This window comes from Amphibalanus amphitrite, unplaced genomic scaffold (assembly GCF_019059575.1).
Source record: "Amphibalanus amphitrite isolate SeventyFive unplaced genomic scaffold, NRLGWU_Aamphi_draft 000133F_arrow, whole genome shotgun sequence".
NCBI classification, from domain to species: domain Eukaryota; kingdom Metazoa; phylum Arthropoda; class Thecostraca; order Balanomorpha; family Balanidae; genus Amphibalanus; species Amphibalanus amphitrite.
The window spans coordinates 137,501-162,144 of NW_024881628.1; the positions used below are offsets into that span (position 1 = coordinate 137,501).

Here is a 24,644-nt window from a genome sequence, read left to right on the forward strand (position 1 = left end):
ATCGATTATTTGTTCGGCCGCTAGGCACGATAACTTTATTCAGTCCGATTTGCGGGCACTTCCCGGTTTGGTTTTAAATCAATGTTATATCGCCGAGAAGCAACAAAAAAAAAAAAAAACTTGTAACTAAGGCTGTGGGTTAATGGTTATGCATGACAGCGTACGAATTCGTACCTTTAGCGGGAATGGTGGTTTTACCCTCGTCTTCTGAAACCTTTTCTCCATTTCAGCGTTCCAAAACGTCTTCTTCTTTGTCCATGGTGCCTGTAAAAAGAGCGCGACTTAGCATGGAATGCCTATACCAGTGTGCACTGCAACAAAAAAAGAGCAGTTCTAAGTTCAGAATAATAAGATCAAAACCGAGAAATGACCTTGCTCGCTTTTATACTCACGAGCCTCAAAGTGTCAAAACTGTGTATATTAGCTGCTTCGCTCGAAAGTCATTAGAGGCGTAGAGGTAGAGGCACCGTACATGCCTAATGACAGGCCTGCGCTTGACAGACGGTACCTGCATGGTTGAAATGCACATTAACTGTCACCAGCAACCCTTGCAGTGTCAGAAGTCGTATTGTATTGTATTGTATTGACAATTGAAACACTCTCCATATTAAAATGGCTTTTCTGAGTGTCGCGTCAGAGTTAAAAGGGGAAAACGAGTTAAAATGCACCCAAATCACAGCACTCAGTAAACATATCGAACCATTCACTCATCCCTAAATACGTAAAAACCACTCAGAAACAGAGTGATTAAAACTTCCCATAGACAGGCTCCTAAAATCATGGGGCAGGCGATTATATAATTGGGCGATGCTGTAGAGCAGACGGCGCCTCTCTGCTTCGGTCCTGACACGTGGGAGAGCCAGATCAGTGTCCGCCTTGTCGAGCGTGAGCGCAGGGAAGAGTTGGTCAGGATTTGAGAGGATATAGTCTCCGGCTCTCCAGTGCAGCGTATTTTGTGAAGGAAATTGAGTGAGTGGATTTCGAACAGCTGACGGGCGGTGGGCCAACCACTTCCTCTCGCACGTCCGATATGTGGTCAAATTTTCTTCGGCCAGACACAACGCGCAGCGCAAAATTGATAACTTTTTTGATAACTTTTTGGAGTCGGCTAAAACATCACGTATACATGTATGCACTCGCGTTCAGAAAAATGTTTGCTTCTTTTTTTGTACCTACAAAAAAAAACGTAAACACTGATGCTAGGGCTGTACCAATGCAAGTAATTCCCTGAACTGATAAAAGTTTAGCGTCGAGCTGCCATGGCAATACAGGGCATTGAGGTGGGAGGGGATGCGGCCATGTTTTGACATTGCATCAGCATCAAAGTCGAAGCTCGAATAATCCCTGATGGCCTAAATCGACGACCAGACGCATGGTCACTATTCATGTCAATAGGTAGGGGAGAACGGGGTCAATTGTAACATTTTTTGCATTTTATCATCTGGTGCAAACACGTTTGCAGTCATAAATTTCTTTCTTTTATTTTCAGAAACTATGATGTTTTGTCTTTAAAATGCAGTTAAAACATTTTCGAAATAACTTCTTTTTCGGGTCAAAATTGTTGTCCGAAAAAGTCAATTCAGCTGTTACAATTCACCCCAGATACGGGGTCAAAAGTAACACCACCCGGGGACAATTGTAACATGTTAACTTACAGGCTACAGCAACACATTTTTTTCCAAAACTTTGATTTAACAAAAGTATTGAACACTTGTTCATCTTCCCAGACTTGATAGGTACGGTTCTTCTCAGGAAAAAAAGGCTTAAAGCCTCTCACTTATACAGGGGTTGGATGGACCTCCTCTCCCTCGGTTTTTCGCAAATAAATCGCGTAAAAAGCTGCCGATTGCGACAATACTTACAATTCTCTTAATTCTAGCAATGTTTCATCTCCCTTGAAAATTTGACGACTTTGACATAATGGCCATTGACCTATAACCTGTTACATTTGACCCCTGCAAAAATGTTACAATTGTCCCCGTCGCGCCTTGACATATTTTAGACGAAACGGGCGCAAAAAGATGTTGCATGTACAGCTTTTAATGCTTTCAATTTATGGACAACAAGCCTGCCAACGCTTACACAAAGTCTGAAGTCTATATCTTTTCAATGGCGGGAATGAGCTAATCAAATATAACGGTATAAAAATTTACAAAATGCTCTCAAAAACACATTACTGTGCACAGCCATCGACATACCCGGCACTTTCGCTTCAAACTCCGTTGGGAAAGGCAGAATAGAATTGCGCATTTTCGGTCTTAACATCAGCTCATTCTATTGGTAAGTTTATGAATTATTAGCACTGTTACAATTGCCCCGTGTTACATTTGACCCCGCTCTCCCCTATGTCACATTGACATGAATATTCATGTTGTGCATGTGAATGTGCATGCCGATATTCGTTGAAAGGATGGAGTATTTCCAAATGACGGTGTGCATGTGACCTGTCGCATTCGACATTCTTATTTCGCAATCACTTGTTGCCTGGCGTGCATGTCGTCATGAAAGTCAGGCTTGTTAGCACTGAACGCCTTATAGTTAGTTACGGAAATACTCCGCTATGGGCATTGTTAAATGATTGCGTGAAGCTCACGCATATCGGATTCATTGTAGTTCTAATCTAACACACTTTCTATAGTTTCTTGCCTAGACGATATCAATCAAGATTTGCGATAAGGAGTTGCGGAACATAAAGTTCTAAATCATGGCACGCCATGTGGCCGAATGTTCGTCAGAATGACGAGGTCCGCCGACTGCCTGCCGAGTCTGGAGCGACCCGTGCCGTTCCGGCGGTCCCCGGCGTCCCGCCCTGTCGCCACTCGATCGTGATATAGTAGCCCGTCGGTCATGTGCCCCCCCCCCCCCGCCGCGGAGGGACCGCCCGAGGGGGGATGACGTCACGCACCTGGACGGCCGCCCGACCCAGTGCCGGCGTGCCGTATCTGCCCTGACCCTGCGGGCTATTTTTGGTCCCCGTGGCTGCCAGCAGCGGGGGTCGGTGGCCAGCCTGTCCGCCCCGCACGCGTCGGCCAGGCCCACACCAAACGAATGCCGCTCTCTGCGCAGCTGTGTATGCATGGCGCATCATCGACATATTAATTCGACCCAGTTTGTGCAGTGATTTGCTGGCTAATATGATAGCTGTCATGCATGTTGAAAGCTGTTATTGTGTTTGACATTAATCAACCTACACAAGGCATTAGTCAGGTGCATATGCTCCAGAAAATGCAACGCTTAGCTAAACGAACCCATTTTAGAGAGCAGCAAAGGGCTCCCGACGCCTCACGCCTTCGTTACCTCATGTGAATAGACAAGAGTGTAAGTTTAAATAGGAGTTTTAATAGCGAAAAGGAAGCATCGTAAATCACAGGCCATGCTTTCTCAAAAATACGAGCCCCGTGCACCCATGGGGTGTACCTCATCAAAAAATCCTTGAATGAAATGCCCGGTAGAATTTAAAGCCGCCGTTGTATATCAAATGTTGGACATCAGATCAACTCAACTGATCTCCATCATTTATGATGAAGGAGATCATGGTTCTGACCTGAGCAATACTGCCCCACATTGTTTTCGCGTTTATGATAATGCCATTCCGCTCGTTTAACGATACGGCCCGCGTCCTATATGTTCAACTGCATGTCTCGATTAGGAACTCAAGTGTCGCTATTTTCATTGTCATATCATTAGTTCAGGCTCTGAATGTCCACAAAACGTTGGAACACCTAAACTTCTCTCTTCGTTTCCGTTCATTCCATTCTTTCTCTCTTCTCCTCTCCTCTCCTCTCTCTCTCTGTCTCTCTCTCCTCTCCTCTCTCTCTCTTTCCTCTCCTCTCTCTCTCTCTCTCTCTCTCTCTCTCTCTCTCTCTCTCTCTCTCTCCCTCTCAATTTCTCCTACCCTCCTCCCTTTGTATCCCTTTTCTTTCATCCATTCTTTCTTTCTTCTTTTTCTCCTTCGTTTCTCTTCCTCAGCTTTTGCCTCTACGTGCCGACGCAGCAGCCCTTAGTTACCCCGTCAGAACTCCGCACCGAGGCCCGTCAGGTCAAGGCGCGCCCCACGCCGAGTGACCTTGGCTGGCCCGTGCACCGGGAAAACAGCGTTGCGACACGCGAGGCGCCACCCTTGCCGGTGTCTGCAGCGAGTGCGACAGAGCGCTGCGTGGCGCCGCGCTACGAGCTAAGCCCAGCTAGCCGGCGCGGCGACGGGCGGCGGCGGCGGCGGCGGCAGCGGCGATGGGCGGGGGGAGGGCGGAGGGAGGGGCCGGGGTCTACAACGACGGGAAGGGGGAGGGGCGTCAGTGTCGGCGTACGCTACACGCCGCCGCACTGAAGAGCCCTGTTACGGCCTTCCGACATCCTGGTTTCAATGAACAGCGCGCACGGAATCGGCAGTGCAGGGCTGTCGGACCGGGGGCGGACGATGCTCGGGGTCATGTGGCACCCCCCTACCCCTGTAAGGAGGGGGGGGGGGCGGTAAAATGGGCCGTGGCCGCCCCCGTGCTCAACCGACGCCGCCGACCACTGGGTGTGAAACTGCCTGTCAGCTCTGTGTATTGTGCTGGACGGCGACTGAAACCGAGCATGAAACGTCGTCCGTCAGGATCCACTCTAGTGTGAAACGCTGGGTGGCTGTTGAACATTGCAAAGTGGACGGCTGCTCTTCATAATGCAATTTATCCAACGGCAACGAGCCTACGGGGGCTGAAAGAAAACAGGGAAGCTCTCCGATATCAATCAGCAGCGACTCACTTCCTGATGGCAATCAAAAAGTCGGGTATTGTGTGAAACAATGCTTATCAAAGCAGAATATAAAATACCTGTTTTATACATATCAGTGTTAAGCAGGCACTCACCGTCTTTTTATTTTTCCTTTACAAGCAGGACACACCATAACTTAGTCGAAGATGCATAATGCGGTACGTATAAAGTTTCAGTCAGCTTTTCCAACACACACATTATTCCGGGATCAGTCTAGTCAACAGCCTATATCGACCCTAGATTAGAGGGCATCGGGCAGTGGCCCTGCAGTCGGATCTGAGGCCTCCGCTGCCGTCTGTCTTGTCGCCTTGTCTGATGCGCAGTGACGCCAAATGCCTATCTCATCACGGACTCCTCTGGCCGGCACGGTTCCTAACGCCCACGGGCCACTGTCTGCAATCGACCCGCCAGCAGCGTGCTGCAAGAATGGCTCACGATAACGGTACATCGCCAGCACAGCACTGCATGGCGGCAGACGACCGGCCGCGCCCTCAGCCACCCCGCGAGCGGGCTTCCCGAGATGGACAGGGTACACAGCAGGCGGAGGCGGTACGTAGACACAGCCCGCTGGAGTTGACCGCCGAGGGAAGAGGGACTGAGTCTTCGATTAGTTGTCCAGGAAGTTCGATCATGCCACAACAACCCACATTGGACAACTTTCTTATCAGAGTGATTGCTGGAGCACACCAGGAATCCCTTGTAATTTGTACATTCCGAGCCACACGCGTCATGAGACCATGAGAGAAAATGATAATAAATTAACCAGTCACCCATTTCGCTTCTCAGTGCCCAGCAATGCAGGTCAAGTGTCTTTGTGCCAGCGGCACCGGTTAGAGGCCCGGTGCCATAGAATTAACGGCGTCCTTGCGCGGGCTCAGCGCGGCATGAGCCCAACTCAACTATGAGCTCAACGGTGCTGAGGAGCCCGGTGGGTGGTGGTGCGCTGTTTTAGCTCTGGTCTCTGATCTGTGAAGCTGACTTGGGTCTGTCGGCGTGGTATGTAGAGCACTGGTTAGACCAGACCAGCCCTCCCTCTACTGCCGACACTATAAGGCCAGTCTGTCAAAGTGCCAGGCTCCGCGGGCTGCTGTCGGCTGTTTTTGTCGGCTCAACATACGCTGTTTTCTGTCGGCGGAGCTCAGACCACGAACTACCGACGTCATCCACTAGATATGAAGCCGCCTTCCGGTCAATTTAAGCCGCGGTAGTCCGCCGGGTGAGGTCTATTACTTAGGTGATATTTGAAATTATCGTCCCGCGTCATGCATACCACAGGGGATTTCGTGACCGGCTTTGAACATCACGGATCCTCATGGCCTTGGTGCAGATCGATGTCGTAAAACTGGACAAAAGTTTGGGCTTCGGTTGTGCAAATGCATAATTGCACACATGATTGACAGGTTTCGTTGAATGGTGATCTGCAAGCTGCAGTTTTTTTTCGGTGACGACGCCGACAATAGCAAGTAGGCATTTATCAGTTGCTTCAAAATGTATAGGAAGGTAGGTATACGATATCATCATTCAATACCTATTATATAGTGTTGACATTGAATAAACTCAGCATCTGATAGGGTACCTACTTGCCATACATTATGAGACACGAGTGTTAATGCCAATAAATAATATGTGGCGCAGAGACTTTATCCGTCTTCCTATACCTACACCTGAAAACGGCATGTCAGGTAGTATAATTAATAAATATTGTGTAAGACAACGCCTTGCGTTTATCTTACATGAGGACTCAGGTGCCTAAATTGGTTTAAAATGACGACAACGCTACCTATTCGTGAGCCACGCAACGGACACGCGATCTTCTGTACTTACACAAAAAGTCACACATTTATATGGTAAAACATGCAATAAACTGTTGCATCATGAAGTTATTGTCTTCTTTTAACAAACTTCAATTGCACGTTGCAGAATCACACTCCTTGCTGCAGTTTATGCCACCTGCACCTTCCCGTACAGAACCATTACAGCTAACGGTATCCGAACAACCCGCTGCTTAACCGCACCAGCCTCTACCGCACTCTTGCATCGCCAATAATCGCAGAGACGCGGCGCCGGCACGTCACCCACGCGTGACGTTCACCGTGACGCGCCGCGATGTGACGTGACGCCACCGCGATTAGCCCTCGGCGGCCGCCCGTCACGGGTCGGCCGGCGTGATGCACGAGCACGCCGTACGAACGTGACGGGAGTCACTACCAGACGCTGAACGAGCGCAGGCACCCACTGTGGTGTGATTGTTGCAAAGCCGATCGAAGACCTACACCACTTCTGTCACCATTTTTCTGAACGCAAGAACGACAGACGAAAAAAGTAGTAAAAAAGTAGAACGTAGAACGAAAAGTCGCTCAGCTTCGGATAGCATCCGGTCAGACCGGCCTGGCAGGAAGCTGAGCAAGGAAACTGACAAATTGGAAACGAGAAGAGAGTATGAGTATGGAAAGTGTCAAAACAACAATCGCGCCTCATCCAGGACTCCTCGTATCCCTTGTGAAAACAGAAGGACGAGCAGTTGTTTTCCGCGATAATGAGCAATAAATGGTGATAAAACTTTGGGACATTGCCACAGAAAAAAATGCCTATGTGGTTTTGTGAGCAAAATATAAAATAAGTTTGTTTACCTAGAAAATGTGCGATTACTTCATGATGATGAATGATGTGTTTCCCTATAGTCTGTTTTCCGCATAACACATAAAAGAGGCCATCTTTAACGGCAGCGTGGTCATGAAAAGAACAGATGAAATGATACAAAGAGACACGGGCGTGCTTATGGCGGTTTTATAAAAAAAAATGCAGAGCAAAAGCGATCTTGCTCTCTCTAAACCAGTTTTAGTAGGGTGCTCTAAGTGCCTGTCAGCAAATAAACTCTTGCAGTCGGGCGGCGGAATGTTTTCAACCGCTTTCTAAGAATTACAAACCAAGTCGGAAAATTACTCGAGATTCCCGCACGGATACCGTGAAAATCTTTGCGCGCCAGCATATCATTGCTCATCATACACGAAATGCTATTTACCTAGTCGGCAGCGCTGGAGTGCACATAATGCAAGCTAAGGAGACGATGGCATTCCCACATTTGGCGCTTTCTATGAATCCAACTACCAAAGAAAGCTTTCTATGAAGTTGTGCATCGGATGGAATCCAAGTCCGGTTAGATGGCCAGATCTGAACAACTTCAGGTCAACTTTGGATCAAACAGTTTGACCAACTTCAAGAAACGGTGCACTGTGAAGTCGAGTGCACCGGAAAACCCGGAGGGAGGGTGGCGGCGAGTCCGGTTCAAAGCTGTCTCACAACGCCCCTGAATGACAAAAAGATGCACTGAACAATAACATTGGAATCGGGCTCATGAATCTGGTCAAGTCTGATTGTTACGCTTGAACATCTCAATCGGGCGGTCAGATTTGGCCGCCAGCTTTCAAGTGTGCCCATGATCTTATTTTGGTCCCCCTCCCCCGACCAGCTCCCCAATTTCCCGGCCTGGTTCTCCGGCTCTCAGGCCTGGTTCCCAGCCGTTAGACCTGCTTCCCCTGCAGAACTCACCGTAAAATTCAGCGTGGGCAACACCTCGGTGAGGTCGAGGTCGGGCGTATTCCGCGTGACCCGGAGGCAAGTGTAGCTCTCCTGCTGGTCGCTGCTGTCACCAGCACCTGCCGCCGTCGAGCGCCGCTCGCTGGTATCCGGCAGTGCCAGCACCAGCAGCGAGAAAGCCGCTGTGCTGGTCAGCAGCAGCAGGCGCAGCGTCCGCCGCCGCGTGCGGAAAAACAGCTGCCAGCGGGAGAGCCAGCGGCACAGCGACATCGCCGCGCTCCTGTCACAGGGAGAGAACTTGGTCAGGGCCAGGGAGCTTTTCAGTCAAAGCGTCACGGGCGCGGGTAGGGGTGAGGAGACAGGAATGCACCTCATGGATCTGATATCTGACTTAGCATCTCAACAGCTAGACAAAAATGAGCAGAAACCGTGTGCTGTAAGTTTTACATACTGCTCAACTATATCGTTCATGTAAAGACTTGGTTTTCCACCAGTTCAGTGTATCGGCTCCAGTTAACTCAATACGCAACAGAGCAGCGCAGGGTCACCATCTCACTGACTCTGTCACCCAGTCCACTGGGCTGACTGGTGGACTGGGTGGGCGAGAGAGTCAGTCCACCGGGCTGACTGATGGACTGGGTGAGAGAGCCCCCCGGGCTGACTGGTGGACTGGGTGGGCGAGAGAGTCAGTCCACCGGGCTGAGTGGTGGACTGGGTGGGCGAGAGAGTCAGTCCACCGGGCTGACTGGTGGACTGGGTGGGCGAGAGAGTCAGTCCACCGCGGACTGACTGACCGGCCGGCAGCCGGTGAGCAGTGGGCCACGGAGGGCCGACCCGCCGCGAGAGGCGACGAAGGGGAGGGCGCAGTTCGAACACACAGCTTCGCATGTATGACGGCTTTGTGTTGACTGCTGATCCGACCTAAACTTGCTCTTAACCGCTAGATGTTACAAAGATGTTGGGACATCTTCCCAACTGTTTTCCCTGCAATTTCGCATCGCATGCTAAAAATAATAGCACTTATGCATGCATACCATGCAGGAGTTTCCGCCCTAGAATATTCGTGCATATCTACTGCTGAGCGGCCATCGGTTCAAACTCTGCAGCTATAATTACTCGCCAGATAACGGTTGTTTTAGGTTGACAGAAGACGCAACTGAGCCGAGCCTTTCAATGGAACATAAAGACAACCCCTAACCGTAGGAATAACATTGTTTTTAGGATGTTTTACTTTTTTGTGAGCATCAACGTCAATTTATTACAGTCACCTCTATTTTTTAGTCTTCTTGCAGTTTGCACATAGTAAAAATTGTACAATACCGTAAACCAAAAAGCACCTGATGATGACGCAGACACTGGTAAGCCGTCAGCATCTATATCTTAACGCCATATGGTGTTTACTTCCTGTGATTCATAACACAAATCATAATGATCGTACACGTGGCAACACCAAGCCAACCGAACCGAACCAGATCGCACCTTGACACCAGCTGCAGTTAATGCTGGATAGGTGCGCTGAGTCTCACCAAGTCGTCATTGTTAGTGTTGACGCCAGCACAGAGGGACAATGTCCCTTTGTTAGCCATCGGCTATACAAAAAGTCACACAGTCAGGTCGCACGTTCCAAGTGGCCCTATGGTCAGGTGAGGATGTCACGCTCTCGTGAAACCCACTCCGTGTATGATAGGGGGTGAGTTTTGCTTTTCACCGAGCAGATTGCACTTCGCTCAGCTTTTATGGACAGAGACTCATCACTCCTTGCTCTGTTTGCTCCTTATGGAATCATAGGGCGATGGGTCGCACATCTAACTTTGAACCGGGACCGTTTGTTTGTGGTTTGTGTCCGTGCGGATATCACACCCGTGATGGTCCAGCTGATTGCCGCATCAGCGCCTATGACCGATGTATTACCTACATCCGGTGGGGCCCAGGGGTGTGGTCTAATGGCGAGGCCGCCCAGGATCGGACCCCGCACAGGTACCGGAAGCGCTGAAAGTTAACGCTTTATGCAGCCGATACACCGTGGTGATAACATTTGAGGGGACACGAGGTTTTCATCCACCGTAGTTTACACTATGCTCTATAATGTAGCCAGACGCGAGCTGCGGTTTCACTTTTCACTTATAGCCTGACAGCAAACGCGCTGTGTCGTTGTTGGACAGGTTGTTATGATACTTCGAGTCAATGTGGCGTAAAACGTGTCAATTCTACGTCACGCCTCATCCCCACGCCGTTTTCGAATGCCTGCGCCTGCAGTAAAGTTGTACCAACATGGCCTATCAAAGCTGACTCGATGCACGGACTCTTGTAGGGCGTTCTGCTCGTTCTGCTGCCAAAAGTCGCCCTAAGTTGTTTTTCCTCTCTGATGCATGTTATGAATGCACACGGAAGTGTGAGGGGATCAAAAGGCCGTGTGGTTCGTCATGTCCGTCAGTCGGGTTAGACCACCAGATGCATGTCATGCTATATAGGGCTCTGTTTGTTGTGTTAACCATGTGAGTGCACCCTGCACAGCACGGCCCCTCGGCCTCATCCATAGCAGATACGCAGAGGAGGACGTTGAACCCTAACCCGCATGTGGCAAATTATTACTCCTGCACTGCACTGAACATTGCACAGCGGGTCGTCAATGAGGTATGGTATGAGAAACTGCATTGATAAAAAATACACACATGGGTCATGGATCCAATTCCCATATGCACGTTTCATTCCAGATAGCAAAAATGTGCTGGTACTACAATCGACGTTGCCAAATAATCTTTCAGGATACAGATTACAGATCGACACATAACCAACACAAGTTCTGCGACACTGACGGGGACCCAGTCTGTCGTGTGATTCTCTGTCACTTCTGCCGTTTGTCCTCCGGCCATTGCTACCTTTTATAGTTGCTCACTCTCCTGCGCTTCTCCGGCAGTCAGTGCTCATGTTTGTTTGGCAGTCAGTGATGCTGTTTGTCGGACTGATGCCGTTTATTCGTCGGTAGCCACTCGCTGCTACCCTTTATACTCCGATAACGTGTCCACTGCTGCGGATACACGACAGCGTTGTTTTATACGTAATCAGTCACTGCAGCCGCCGTTTATAGTCGGGCGCTTCACCGTTTGTGCAGCACGGTTACTGCTGCTAGCGGTGTTGCCGTTTATAATCGGTCACTGCTGTCGTTTGTTCGGCTCGGCGAGTGCTGCCGTTTGTTCTGCGCGGTCACTGCTGCGGTCACTGGCGCCGTTGGACTTTGGTTTGGCTCGGTCAATCCCGTTTGTTCGGCTCGGTTTCTGCGTCGGTCACTGCCGTTTGTTCGGTGCGCTCACCGCCACATCCCGTCACCCCGAGAGGTTTTCCGTGTCGCCGCGTGCCCCGCGAGCTAATTAGTCCGGCTGATGCGGTTACCCGGTCTTTCATCAGCCGTCGGTCCCCCGGGCCGGCAGGCGGAGTGACGGAGGGGTTGTCAGGCCAGCCAAGAGGTGAATGGGGAGAGGCGATGGGTGGGTGGAGCTAGGAATGAGGTAATTGGGGAGAGAAGTGCGGAGTCTGGACGGTGCATAAGGTCCGAGTAAACGGGTGAGACTCAGAATAGCTGGAGATTAGAGTAAAGCAGAGCAGAGCAGAGCAGAGCAGAGCAAAAGAGGAGGTAGAAAGAAAGAGAGAGAGAGAGAGAGAGAGAGAGAGAGAGAGAGAGAGAGAGAGAGAGAAGAGAGAGAGAGAGAGAGAGAGAGAGAGAGAGAGAGAGGAGAGAAACAGAGCCAGAGACAAGGGCAGAGGTAGAAGTAGAGACAGAGGAAGAGACAGAGACAGAAAGAGAGACAGCGACAGAGAGAAAGACAGAGACAGAAAAAGATACCGATACAGACACTCAAAGACAGCCCGAGATACTGCAGCCAGTAACGCCCACAATCTAAACTCATCCCACATTACGGACGATCGGCTCGCCGGCGCCCGGGGCCGTCTGCACCGGTCCAGCCGGTCGCGTCGGACGACCAGCATCGCCCTGCACTCTGCACGGCCTTACAGACGCCGCCGCACTCAACGCCGGCACGCCGCCTGCAATTACTCAACGCTGGATAACGGGTCGCCCACGCCAGCACTCAGCACACTTTAGCAGCGGTACGCATTTCTTCCCATTGGTTACGCTGCGGTTCGCGGTGAGGCTGGTGTTTGACAGACCCCAAGCCCAACGCTGTGGTGTCCGCAATACGGTCCTGTGGTCAGGGGACGTGCTCACGCGGATTGGTGGCCTGCAGTGCTTGGAGGCATGAACGCATGTCTTGATGAACAGTAAAGACCAGAGGTGGACTAGTCCCGCGCACAGTCATCCATTTGACAAAATAATTGCTGTAGCTTTCTGCGTGGATGCATTCCAATGAGCGTGTTCCCATGCATGGTCATCACAGTGCCCTGGCGCTACCATGTCACCGGGCCAAATCCAAGTTGTGTACAAAAACATGAGCTCCAGCGATGGGTTCGAGTAATTTACCGTGAAGTTATGTCATAAACTTCTAGATCTCATACCCAGGGGACGAGATTCGACTCAGAATCTCAAACTGACATCACATGCCTCAGAAGTCAGCATGCCACCTTATCCAGTGGCGGATCCAGGGGGGGCAAAATGGGCATTTGCCCCCCCCCCCCAAACGGCATAATTTTAACATTACGCCTATGGACGATGCATGGAAAGAATCGATAAATTTTTATGGTTTGCCCCCCCCCCCAAAAAAAAAACTCTGAGCTAGATCCGCCTCTGACCTTATCTATAAATAACCTAGCTATGTTTATTTATTTACCTTTACAATCCCAACCCCTGGCTCGTGGAGGTAACAAGTTTGTAAACAACGGTAACCTAGCCAGTCGATAAGAGCAGGAATTTCCGCTGCCGCTGGCTCGAGGCGGGGTCTTGCCACTGCACTGGGGCCGACTCTGAACCGCCAGTCCCGACTCACGGGTCGGTCCGTGAGCTGCCTGCGCCCGGTAGAAGCGGGGTTTCTCCCGAGTCACGGAATCGCGACCAAGTTGCGTCACCAGGCGGCAGTACGCGGTCAGCGACGCGCTTCAATCACGATTCACAGATTAGAGACGCGAGAGGTCAAATATGGGAGGTAGAAGAAAGGAAAAGGTTTTGGAAAGCCAAAGAAGCATATATACGAATACACAGAGAGAGAAAGAGAGAGAGAGAGAGAGAGAGAGAGAGAGAGAGAGAGAGAGAGAGAGAGAGACAGAGACAGAGACAGAGACAGAGAGAGACAGAGAGACATAGAGACAGAGAGAGACAGAGAGAGACAGAGAGAGACAGAGAGAGAGACAGAGAGAGAGAGAGAGAGAGAGAGAGAGAGAGAGAGAGAGAGAGAGAGAGACAGAGAGAGAGAGAGAGAGACAGAGAGACAGAGAGACAGAGAGAGAGAGAGAGAGAGAGAGAGAGAGAGAGAGAGAGAGAGAGAGAGAGAGAGAGAGAGAGAGAGAGAGAGAGAGAGAGAGAGAGAGAGAGACAGAGAGAGACAGAGACAGAGAGACAGAGAGAGACAGAGAGAGACAGAGAGACAGAGAGAGAGAGAGAGAGAGAGAGAGAGAGAGAGAGAGAGAGAGAGAGAGAGAGAGAGAGAGAGAGAGAGAGAGAGAGATAAAAGAAAGAAAAAGAAGCCGTTCAGTCACGACGCTACGGTCAATGGCTCACAGCTCAAGCGAACCAATCAGCCTCGATGCGGCTGTAGCCACTCGTGCAAGTCCCAAACGGTGTGGCTAAGCCAGGGAATAACTCATTATTACCTAGTAATTATGTAGGTATGCACGACCGTTACCGGTTATCTACCTCGAGAACAGTTTGGGCTGAATCTGGCAGTGGATTCACTGTGTGCTGAGACAGCGTTTCAATTCCAAGCGTTCAAGGGAATCGCGTAAGTGCAATGCATAATTAATGCTCTCTCCTCTCTTTTGTAAAAGTAATTGGCATTCATTGAGCAGTCAACTCATTCCTTTAGTAAGCGCCGAGTATGTAAACAAAGAAACTATATTATATACGGTATCAAATTATTAATTCCGGTCGAAGTGGACCTGAAATACTGAAACACTGTACTACCTTCTTCATTAGTTAATGAGATGTAAACCGCCTTTTGCCCGACGCGTAGTATGCCATGAAATGTTAATTAAGCACCCGTGAAACAACCCAGCGATCTATATGGCTAGCCTCAATGTGAGATGGTTGTACTTACCACGTACTATTGTCGTGCAGAGCTTTGATGAACCATGAGGAACATGGAGCTAGTCATACAATATTTATCACACAAAACGGTGAAATAATTAATTATACAAGTGATGACTCTATAAATAAGCAATCTTACGCAGAGGTAGGATTAGGTAGCCCTCCAGCCGCCCTTTGTGCATTATGCCCGTTGATTCCACTGATACAACCTTCATGGCATTTTTATAGGCCTCGCTTGTGCCCGTCCTGGTGTAAAAATGTCTTACAGTATGGCTTATGTAAGATAGTCGCAAAATTCAACAGCATCTGATATGGCTTGCTAAAACAGGCTAGCTGCAGTGCGACTATATAGACGTTGCAGCTCATTTCATATAGACAGAGCCGATGAAAGCAACTGTGATCGGTAAAAACGATAGCCAGATGGTGAAAACTATTCAATAAGAACAACGGTTCAGCACTCCCTCCATACTTGTGATTAGCATCATCTGGTTTCACCGTGTTCACAACTCGCAAACACATTAACCCTCGCCCATGTAGGGGGGGGGGGGGTTGGTGCAACCCCCCCCCCTGAGGTTTTTCGGAAATAGTGCAAAAACGGCGGCGCGCAGCGCCGCCAAATTTTGGGTACCTTATGGGGCAAACCTTGCGCATCTTTTGATAAAAAAAAATTTGACCGGGTCATGTCAGGTCACGGAGTTATGACGTCACAAAGGGAACAGCCTCCGGCCGGATTTTCACAAACTGAGTGCCAACGCCCGAGGTTTCCTGCCGGTGGTACGGAGATCGGTTGATGGATCGTGATGAAACTTCCCATGCATGTTGGGGCAAGTATTGGCTATCATATGGTATAAGAAACTTGACCGGGTCAGGTCAGGTCACGGAGCTATGACGTCACAAGAGGAACAGCGTCCGGTACTATTTTTGAAAAGCGCCCGAACCACTATTTTGCTAATTCTTGTCACCTCAATGGGAGTATGCAGCAATATTAGCTTCTATAGGGAGCAAATGGACCTCCCAAATCCAAAAATACAATCAGATTTCAAAAATTTAAATTTTGATTTTTCGAATTTCTGCCGCCGACTGTGACCTTGCCGACTTCCGGCGCTCCCAACGCGCCAATTTTAGAGCTAGGGAAACGAAATACATACCAAACGATAAAGAATTGATCAAGAAACACGATAGTGAAGGTTTCAAGTCGATATCTCCCACCGTTTTGCCGCAATCGCCGCCGAAAGTTGAAAAAAGTCTATTTTTCCGAAAATTTGACCTTTGACCGGTCAAAAGTAGGTCAAATGTTGACCTAGGACCAAAAAATATACCACCAATCGCGAGATCTCGGCGAGAGCAATCCGTTGGTCTTTTCCGCTAAGCTCTACGACGCTCCGTTTTCAAACGCCAAGGGGGGGGTCGCACCAACCCCCCCCCCCTGCATGGGCGAAGGTGGCAGATCGCCGTTTACGGGCGAGGGTTAAACAGCATTACAATGTTTTGCATTGTGCACAGCCTGCAATAAAAAGTTCTAACTCTTTTAAATGAATACAATTCCTGCTATTTTTGACTTGATATGGGTCAGTGCAGTATGCATACACATTCACACCGTACTCGCGGGCGATGACAGCGTCTTCTAAAAGGATGACCTGACCCAACCACGCAGATTAGCCCTGACCGCTAATAACTTGACCGCAATGACCGGGATCAGGTCGGCGAGAGGACGAGCGCAGGTCAGAGCGCGGGGAACAGTTCGCAGTGGAGGAGGTACGTTTGCAATGCCAGCTGGAAAAGGAACGGCTTGCGGTGCCGGGAGTGGGACGGACGGACGGACGATCTAACCGGGTCACATCTGTTTGCGGAGCGCCGGTGCAGCACTCTACGGTCACGGCCCGGAGATGCAGCACCGTTATCAATTGGTGACGTCATAAGGCCGAGCCGCGGGCGCGACTAGGAAGAGGAGTTGCTATAGGCAAATTGATGGACCAGAAAAGATTGCTCGGTCGCGGTACGATACATATGAATTTGGCATCATTTACGCTCATAATCCATACACATTACACAATCCGCATTTTCTTCTCTTCTTTTTATCACTGGAGGCGGCACAAGACACGCTTTTGTTTTTGTTTGATACCACTTCTTGTTTTAGCTTCTCATCACAACCAAGCTCGCAACAGTTCGGAGACGAAGTTTTACGGGCTCGGATGGAGTGCGTCATACTTGACAAAATCACACAACACGGATTCCACGCACCTCGCCAACAGAAATGTTTGCACTTTGTTACATGTTCATCTGCTCACTCGCGTTACTTTTCGTGTGCACAAGGAAAATTTGTACATAATGTTTAGCCTATGAATGTTTTCACGTAACACCTGACAAAAATGAGGTTCCATATATACATATGCCTGCAGCCCATCCCACTGGTGAGCTTTTCCGGGATCGCATGTCTACCTACGTCCTCATGAAAGTCGGTCTGAACGTTTCCAGTCAAACGCAATGACCTAGAAACCCTTTCATCGAGGTTTTACGAGTTCAACTGACTTATACATGGCGTTCATGGCCTCGGTACTGTAACCCCGAGGTCAAGTCGTGAAGCCCTCGTGACCTCTCGGTTATATCGTGACCTGACCCTCGCTTGCATCACACGACAACTCACGGCGCTCAAAGATGCGTCAGCGGGCGCCAGCTGGAGCCCTGGGACGGCTAGCCCGCGCCCCGTAGGGGGGGGGGGGTCCTTTTCGGTCGATATCTCCTAAACGGCTGGAGATATCGCCACTAAACTTTCAGGACCCCTCCGGGCATCAATTTTACACATTGTGACCAAAAATTTTTCCAGAGGCTATGATAGGTTGGCCACAAATGACGTCAGAGTGACGTCATGTTCTGTCATTTTCGACCGAAAAAAGACCTTCGCGAGAAGACCTGTCAGGACTACAGCTTTGAAGATGCAGAAAAATGATCAAGACATAAAAGGTGTAGAATTGACAGAGCTACAAAACTGCTGTCTCGAATTTTTGAAATTTTTGAGTTTTGACCCCCAAAAATCAAAAAAGCATTTTTTTGGATATATTCGCCAAAAAAATCCAAAAAGTTTTTTGAGTTTCGAAAAAACCGGAATATATGTAATAGTTCCTACCGTCTTCTATCTACATACCGAATTTCAGATCGATACCTCGTTTTTTTCCAAGTTATAGCGAAAAAACTGTTCAAAAATGATGACGTCAAATTTTCAAACTCAATTTTTGGCAATTCTAGAACTCGTAGAGCAAAACGAAGACCACAATTAGACTCCCCGTGACGAGCTGCATCGAATCGATACCCATTTTATGCAAAAATATCAACTTTGAAATTTGACCTAATTTGACCTGACCTTGACCTGACCTTCACAAAAACGTGACCTAGGCTGGCCCCAAAGGCTGCCTAACCCACATAATCGCATTTGTCATGTAAAATGGACCATAAAACATGTATCACACGACACATTCATATTGTGACCCCCGGTGACCTGACCTCGCTGTGACCTGACCTGGTATCAGTGACCTCAGATAGCAAAGTATGTGTTTGACGAACAATGCACAATCGATGGTTTTCAATAAATTACCAATTTACTCGCTTTCACAGCACATTTCTTGAATTGCCTGTGAACGGTGAAAATCTGACCTTTGACCTGACCTGTGACGTCATCAGTTTGACCTAGGTCAATGAAATTTGGTCACAAGGTAGTTCCCGGGTGGGGCTATCGAACGCCGTTTGAATTTTGAAAATCGGCCGGTAACTTTCCGAGATCTTAGGGGGGGCCGATACGCCCCCCCCCCCCTACGGGTGGCAGGGTCCGCCGGTAGCCCTACGGGGCGCGGGCTAGAGGCCTAGGAGCAAGATATGAAGCCCCAGTCGGTGGCTGAACGCCATGCACATGTTTGGAAGGGATAGATAAGCTACAATCCCCCGACTTCAAGAGATGACGTAAAAGTGAACCAATCTCGCATAGTTAGGTCGTCTTCCAAATGCTTTCCGCTTCCCTCCTGGCTGCTGGCATAAGACTTCAATGATCGTTCAAAACAAGAAGGTTGGTCGACGAGAAAGAAATTCTGAGATCTTTCTCATGAGCTTTGACAGTTCTACCATGGATGAAGGGTTCTTTCATTCATCCATGGTTCTACTTCCTTTGTCAACTTCCCGACAACTAACACATGCACGATAAACTCAGCTAAAAATAGCCACCCCGCAGAGAGAACGTTTAGCTGGCACTGTCATCACCAGTTTAACGAAGCAAAGCGTCGTATCACAGCTGCCCCCTCGCCGCCTGCTCATGAACCGCCGGTATAAACCGGCCTTTAGCACGGCCGTCTCCCCTGCAGAGTGCCGACAGTCTGCGAAACGAGCGGCGCTCGGCGCCAGTCGTGTCACGGCCGATCGCCGCGGTCGTCACGGTGCAGCCTGACAGTGTCGGTGACGCGTCAGTCGGCGACAGCCAAGTAACGACAGTCTGCAGAGCCGACAGAACCGACAGCAGGCCCAACAGCAGCCCCGACAGTGGTGCCGACAGTCTGTCGGTAGTGCTGTTTGCAGTCGGAGCAAGCTTTCACTTCGTTTGCAGGGCGGCGGTCGCTCATCTCAGCGATTGCTCCAGTTTGGGTTACGTCAGACGAGAGTAAGTCGTATTGATGCAACGGCCTCAGGTTTCATATGCTCAGGGTCTACGGGTGCACGGCTTCATCTCCAAACGGTGGCGTCAGCGTTTTGTTTGTCAGTGCCAAGAAACGAAAGAAATAGCAATAAGGTCGATGGTGCTCGTTCAAGCATGGACAAACATGGACCTTTCATGAGCTATGACACTGTACATATGTATTGTTGGCGTTTAATAATATGCAGCTGTTATGCCGTCGACAATGTGCTACATGCTATTCGATGATGATGCCACATTTTAGAAGCTGCAAAATGGTAGCAAGGACGTTCATGAGAAAATGGAGCCACCTCGCGAAGTAACTACTGTAGGCACATGTCATGGTCAACCCATTCAATGCTGCATAAAACGACTAAAACGCCGAAGTAATGGAATGGTGTGATAGAAGATGCATTGCTATGCTCATAATTGCTAGATGCATGCTTCTCAAGACATGCTATACCATGGTGCCGCGAAATAGCTGACACTGAACCTAAATAGAAGATAGCATTCAGTCTCCTTATCAGCGCCAGCGTCATCAATCATTGACAGCTGTAAGGTGTCCGGTAGGTATGTAGTACCCTACGCTATCAAGCGGCCACTATCATCTATGAATCAATAAATGATAACGGTTCGTCCTTTGTACATATGTATGTTAGAAGGCAGTCCAATATAGGAAGTGCTAACATACCGGCGCAATAAATAATGCACAGAAATGGCGAGCGGATAACGAAAACAAAGGCTCTCGGAATACGGTAATGAAAAAAAAAATTAATAAATGTCAGGACGTGTCAGCGATGTTTCGTATATATGGCAAAATAATACCAGCCCAAGCCCGAGTCTACATGTCTATTTTTTTTTCAAAATTCCAATGTAACTACACGTGGCATATCACGAGTCACCAAAGTGAGGATTGAGGGACTTCTAGGAAACGTCTGCTACAGAAGACAGCAGAAGCTGTCATGTCGCGTTTCTGAAATATTATTAATGTTACTCGGAAACGCTGCTTGGAGTGACCTTTGCTTCTAAAGATAGCTCGACTTCTCCCCACACAAGAAACCTAATTAGGCAAATGTCTCTTCAGCTCTTTGTTCACGATCTGGCGCGGAGTCACACATTTCTACTGCAGCTGCAGCTGCTGAAGGTAACGTTCCCATGGGTAACGTCGCATTCGTTACCGCGGCCCGAAGGGAGGGAACGGGAGGGGATGGTATGGGCACACCCTGTGACCCGGATTTGGGGCAAAACAAACACGATAAGATACTGCACAATCGCGTCAGGCCTACCGGCCGTCGAAAACTGTATCGGACCATATGTGAGTGAAATTAGTTATCGCAACGCCGGGGTAGTACTACAATTCTAGGTAAGCACTTTTGGATATAGTTTTCTTGAAACGTTCTCTCGCCCACCCGAGCTCCATGTTTTGCATCGTGCAGACGGAGTCTGCCAATAACCAGGGGGAACAACCTTCCCCGAACAAGGCGAAAGTTTCGCCAGCCCCATTCTCACTATTCTGTGTCGTTCCCATCCTAAAGGCGTGCACCGACAGAAAGACCAACCGCAAATAGGTGGCCATTCTGCTTGCATGCCACCTAATGCTTCACGAACGGATCTATAGCATCTGCAGCCCGTCCAAAGGAGGCGTGCCATGCCATCAGGATAGGATTTTCCGTGCCCGCCGCCCACACGCAATGCGGTGACACGACCCAGTCCGCTGGCGTCTGAGCCGGGCTGAGGGGAACGAGACTGAGACACGGGCCACCCTTTGAGAACTGACGGCCGGCCTAGTACAGATCCCGACCGACCTGACCTTTCCTGGAGGTCAGGGTACGCCTGGGGCGGCCGCCCGACAGATGTGCAGCTATTCGGCGCGGTCTGTTCATGATATTATAGCCGGGCCGCTGCAGAATTAGATTGTTAGTGCTTGGCGCTTGCAGACAAAGCTAAGCTTCATGTTAGCACCTCTCGCCTTTTCAGGCTCATTAGAAGTCGGCGAAAACAATCTCCTTATTTCTGTCGTCATAATCCCAAGCTGACTACAAATGAAGACATGCATTTGTATCCAAACTCACCTTATCCGGCGTCCTCTCTGTAATGACCGTCTCCAGTCCACACCGCCACCTTAATCAACACCTCTTCCGTGCAGCTCCCCGAGCCAGCCCACTCACTACCACGCACAGTCCAGTCCGGCGCCACACCACACGTGCCCCTCCTTCGCCCAGGGACCGCAGCGGCCGACTGACCGGCCGACCCAACTGACACACAGCTCCAGGCCCCCCTGCGCCGACGAGCCGCTCGTGCAGCGAGATCCCCAGCCACCGCGCCGACGGACCCGACTTATCCCCGCGCGCCGTGCGAGTCAACCAATCACAGAGCACCCCTGGCGGCCGCAACGGGAACTAATGTATGCCGCCTGAGAGGCTGCACTTGCAATAGCCACGTGCAGCCGTTGATGAGCAGTTGCTTGAGTGGGCAGGAGAAGCAATGGGGCCTTACTAATACTGCCCGTGTGAAGTGTCCCGTGTTTTTTCTTCCTTCGTTTGACCCGTCCTTATTCAGTTGCCACTCGCAATCAACGATGGTTACCAACGTTCAGGATCATTGCATTCCCTTGGCTAAATATTCGTTTTCCGAACACGGTTATCATGAACCACGGCGGCTGTCCATAAAAACCCAAACGGCTCAACGAATTGAGCTTTGGCTAGTCGCTCCTAATGCAGCTAATACAGCTGTAGCAAATGGTATCACAAAGAAACGAAACGTTATCGCTCGTTAGCGTATCGGCGAGCTCGCCGTTACCGCTGTCGATAAGCTCGATCATTTTCCATAGTTACACATGAACCCATTCGGATATCGAGCCTCGAAGTTCCTAGAACGCTTGACGTTGGTTAAACGTTGTTCGATGTCCTACCGGAGCTATTAGGACATACGACTGGCTAATGCCGATAACGAAATTAGGCGAGGCAATGCCATTCATGCATATACGAGGAACACAAAAAAAAATTGCAATGCACCTAAAGGAAAAAGCCAATTAGCATTGGCATTACCAAAACATATGCCTAACTACATACGTGCAAAAGAAACCGGGAAACCTAGGAACCTATAGGAAACACGGCTACAATGTTCGATTATCAACGATAGCTATGCCTATCAAATGTCCATTGGACCTAATCGATTGTCTGGTGATCACGATTGTCTGCGATATGCGTAAAAATGCCTCACACGCATCGAACTACAACATGAATTTCGTTCCATTACCAAATGCAACGCTTTACGACAGCCTACAGCATCAACTTGCAAGAACATTTCTCCAATAAATCCACATGTTTTATTATTCTCTTTTCTCAGCCGACTAACGGCAGACAGTTGTCATTGATCACCCCATAACGCTTCGCTCGTCATCTCCTTATACCAGGAGCGTCCGGCGCTGTTCCGTCACGGCCAGTGCTATTCCCGCGGCAGTACCGTACACTGGGCAGCACAGCCGTCCCGGCCAGTCCGTCTTGGAGTGGACACACCCCACTGCACCAGGGTTGGCAAATTTATGCCAGCAGCCGGTTTAAACCGGTTTAATCCATGGATTAAACCGGCTGGCATAAACTAATTTAAGCCACCCTGGTTTAAACCAGTGTGCACCAACATAATAAAAGCCACTTACGTTAACTTGTCGTAACATCACTTTGGTTAAACTGCTTCTTCTCTTCACATTTTCTATACACACCTTTCAATTATACATGCTAACTTGTCATGTTTCTTCCTGGGGGTTGACTTTATGTCATTCATTATTGATCTGTATCACCCTGTATTAAATGTTTATTTTGATTTGCAGTGTTTCACACAACTAGTTGTTTACATGGGTGGTTTATGGAATGAAAAGTCTTGGAGACAGCTTCAATAAAGAAACCAATTTCAATTTTATGAGAAGCTGTAGCAAACATGACCTAATGCCAAATGCATGGTTCAAGGATCAGTGAATGGTAAGGCCTAAGAACTATCATACAGAACATTGCCTATTTACTAGGGGTCTATTGCTTAAGCAGTCAGTGACACTTAACAAAGGAATTGACAGCACGGCCACCATTATAGGTTTCAAAGTTCATGTAAAAAACAATAATAAGTGTGATTAGTTAGGGACACTTGTTATACCAAGAAAACAACATGCACTACATGAAAAAACACAAACCATAGGAACATTCCAGATGATTTATAGATGATGAGTTGTTACAATTATTTCCTGTGCAATTAAAAAAAAATCACAGAATGGGTGATACTTACCATGATAAATAGTTTTTTTTTTCCTAGTGCTACTGGCCCAGTCCCCAGACGATTGGTCAGAATACATTTTACATGTAAAATAAAGTGAGACTTTCAACTGGTAAACCGAATGTTAAGATTAGAATGTGCTTATGCCTTATACCTACTTTGTTTCTTACAGGGGCGTCGCCGACGGGGGGGGGGGGGTCGGGGGGTCGTGACCCCCCCACTCTTGAAAACTGGGGGTGTCGACCCCCCACTTTTTGCGATGCTGAGTAGGTATGCTTTTTTAGCTTTTATGTCAGTGAAGCAGGCGTCAGCAACACCAACAAATACATCAGATTCAAAATCACTTCAAGAGCTCCCTAAAGCCAATTAGCCAATTACCTAAAGGTCAATTAGCTGTGGGCGGGGAACACCAGCACAACAATGTTTTTAAGTAGCCCCCATCCTAGTACCTTTTTATCCCTCAAAGGATTGGACGCGCCAAAACTGCCCCGAGTCTGATCGTTAAAAAAAAAATGGTCGCAGTCGATTCGTCGGATCAGTACCTAACTACAAAACTACAAACTAGCCTCAGCCCCATGGCTACCGTCACAACTAGCTGTACAGTGCACATGTAGGGGAAAGGGAGTCAGATGGAACCGTCTCGGGCTTTCGCAAAGAAGTCGCGCAAAAAGGAGCCGATTGCAACAAAACTTCCGGTGCGCTCGAGTTAATCACCTACTTAAAATAAATCGATATCCCTGATTCAAATAAAGATGACCTTAGTTCACTTTTTCATAACGTGCTTTTAATTGACAGGGTAGTTTTTGGAGCTGATTTTGAACTTAGCGCCCATCTGAACATTTAAGAAGTAGTTGTGTTGCTTATTCATTTGACATGCTAGGAAGCAATCGGTGGTGGTCATCCACTATTAGGTACTGGTCGATCTGACCTGACCTGATCTACCCCAAATGCATGGAGTCATCATATTCGTTCAAAACTAAGATAACATTCGTAATCAGAACCTCGAAAAACCATCACAACTTACATTCGTTAAGTTCTAGCAGGTCCCGAGTTTCTCTACTTATTGGCGATGACCTGAGTCCTGAGATGACTCGAAAACTTGTAAATGGGTATCATCGGCTTTCTCTCGTCACGGGCAGCATGCTCTTTTATCCGCAAACCTGTAGATCGATCAGGGGTCGAAAGCATGCCTCAGCGTTAGTTTAGTATACGTTATACCTACGTTAGCGACTGGGAAACCACCAATAG

General features: G+C 48.9%; 1 protein-coding gene across 1 annotated transcript in view; it reads right to left on the bottom strand.

The window, feature by feature from the left end:
- LOC122382115 (alpha-mannosidase 2-like) overlaps positions 1 to 21,478 on the bottom strand; it is a 35,927-nt gene extending 14,449 nt beyond the window's left edge. Inside the window, exons 1-3 of the mRNA XM_043367062.1 lie at positions 21,206 to 21,478; positions 8,305 to 8,572; positions 175 to 264 (exon numbers count right to left, since the gene is read on the bottom strand). Of these exons, the coding sequence (XP_043222997.1) occupies positions 175 to 264; positions 8,305 to 8,562 (348 nt within the window). The 5' untranslated portion in view covers positions 8,563 to 8,572; positions 21,206 to 21,478. The remainder of the gene's footprint in view (positions 1 to 174; positions 265 to 8,304; positions 8,573 to 21,205) is intronic.
- Between the last annotated feature and the right edge of the window lie 3,166 nt (positions 21,479 to 24,644).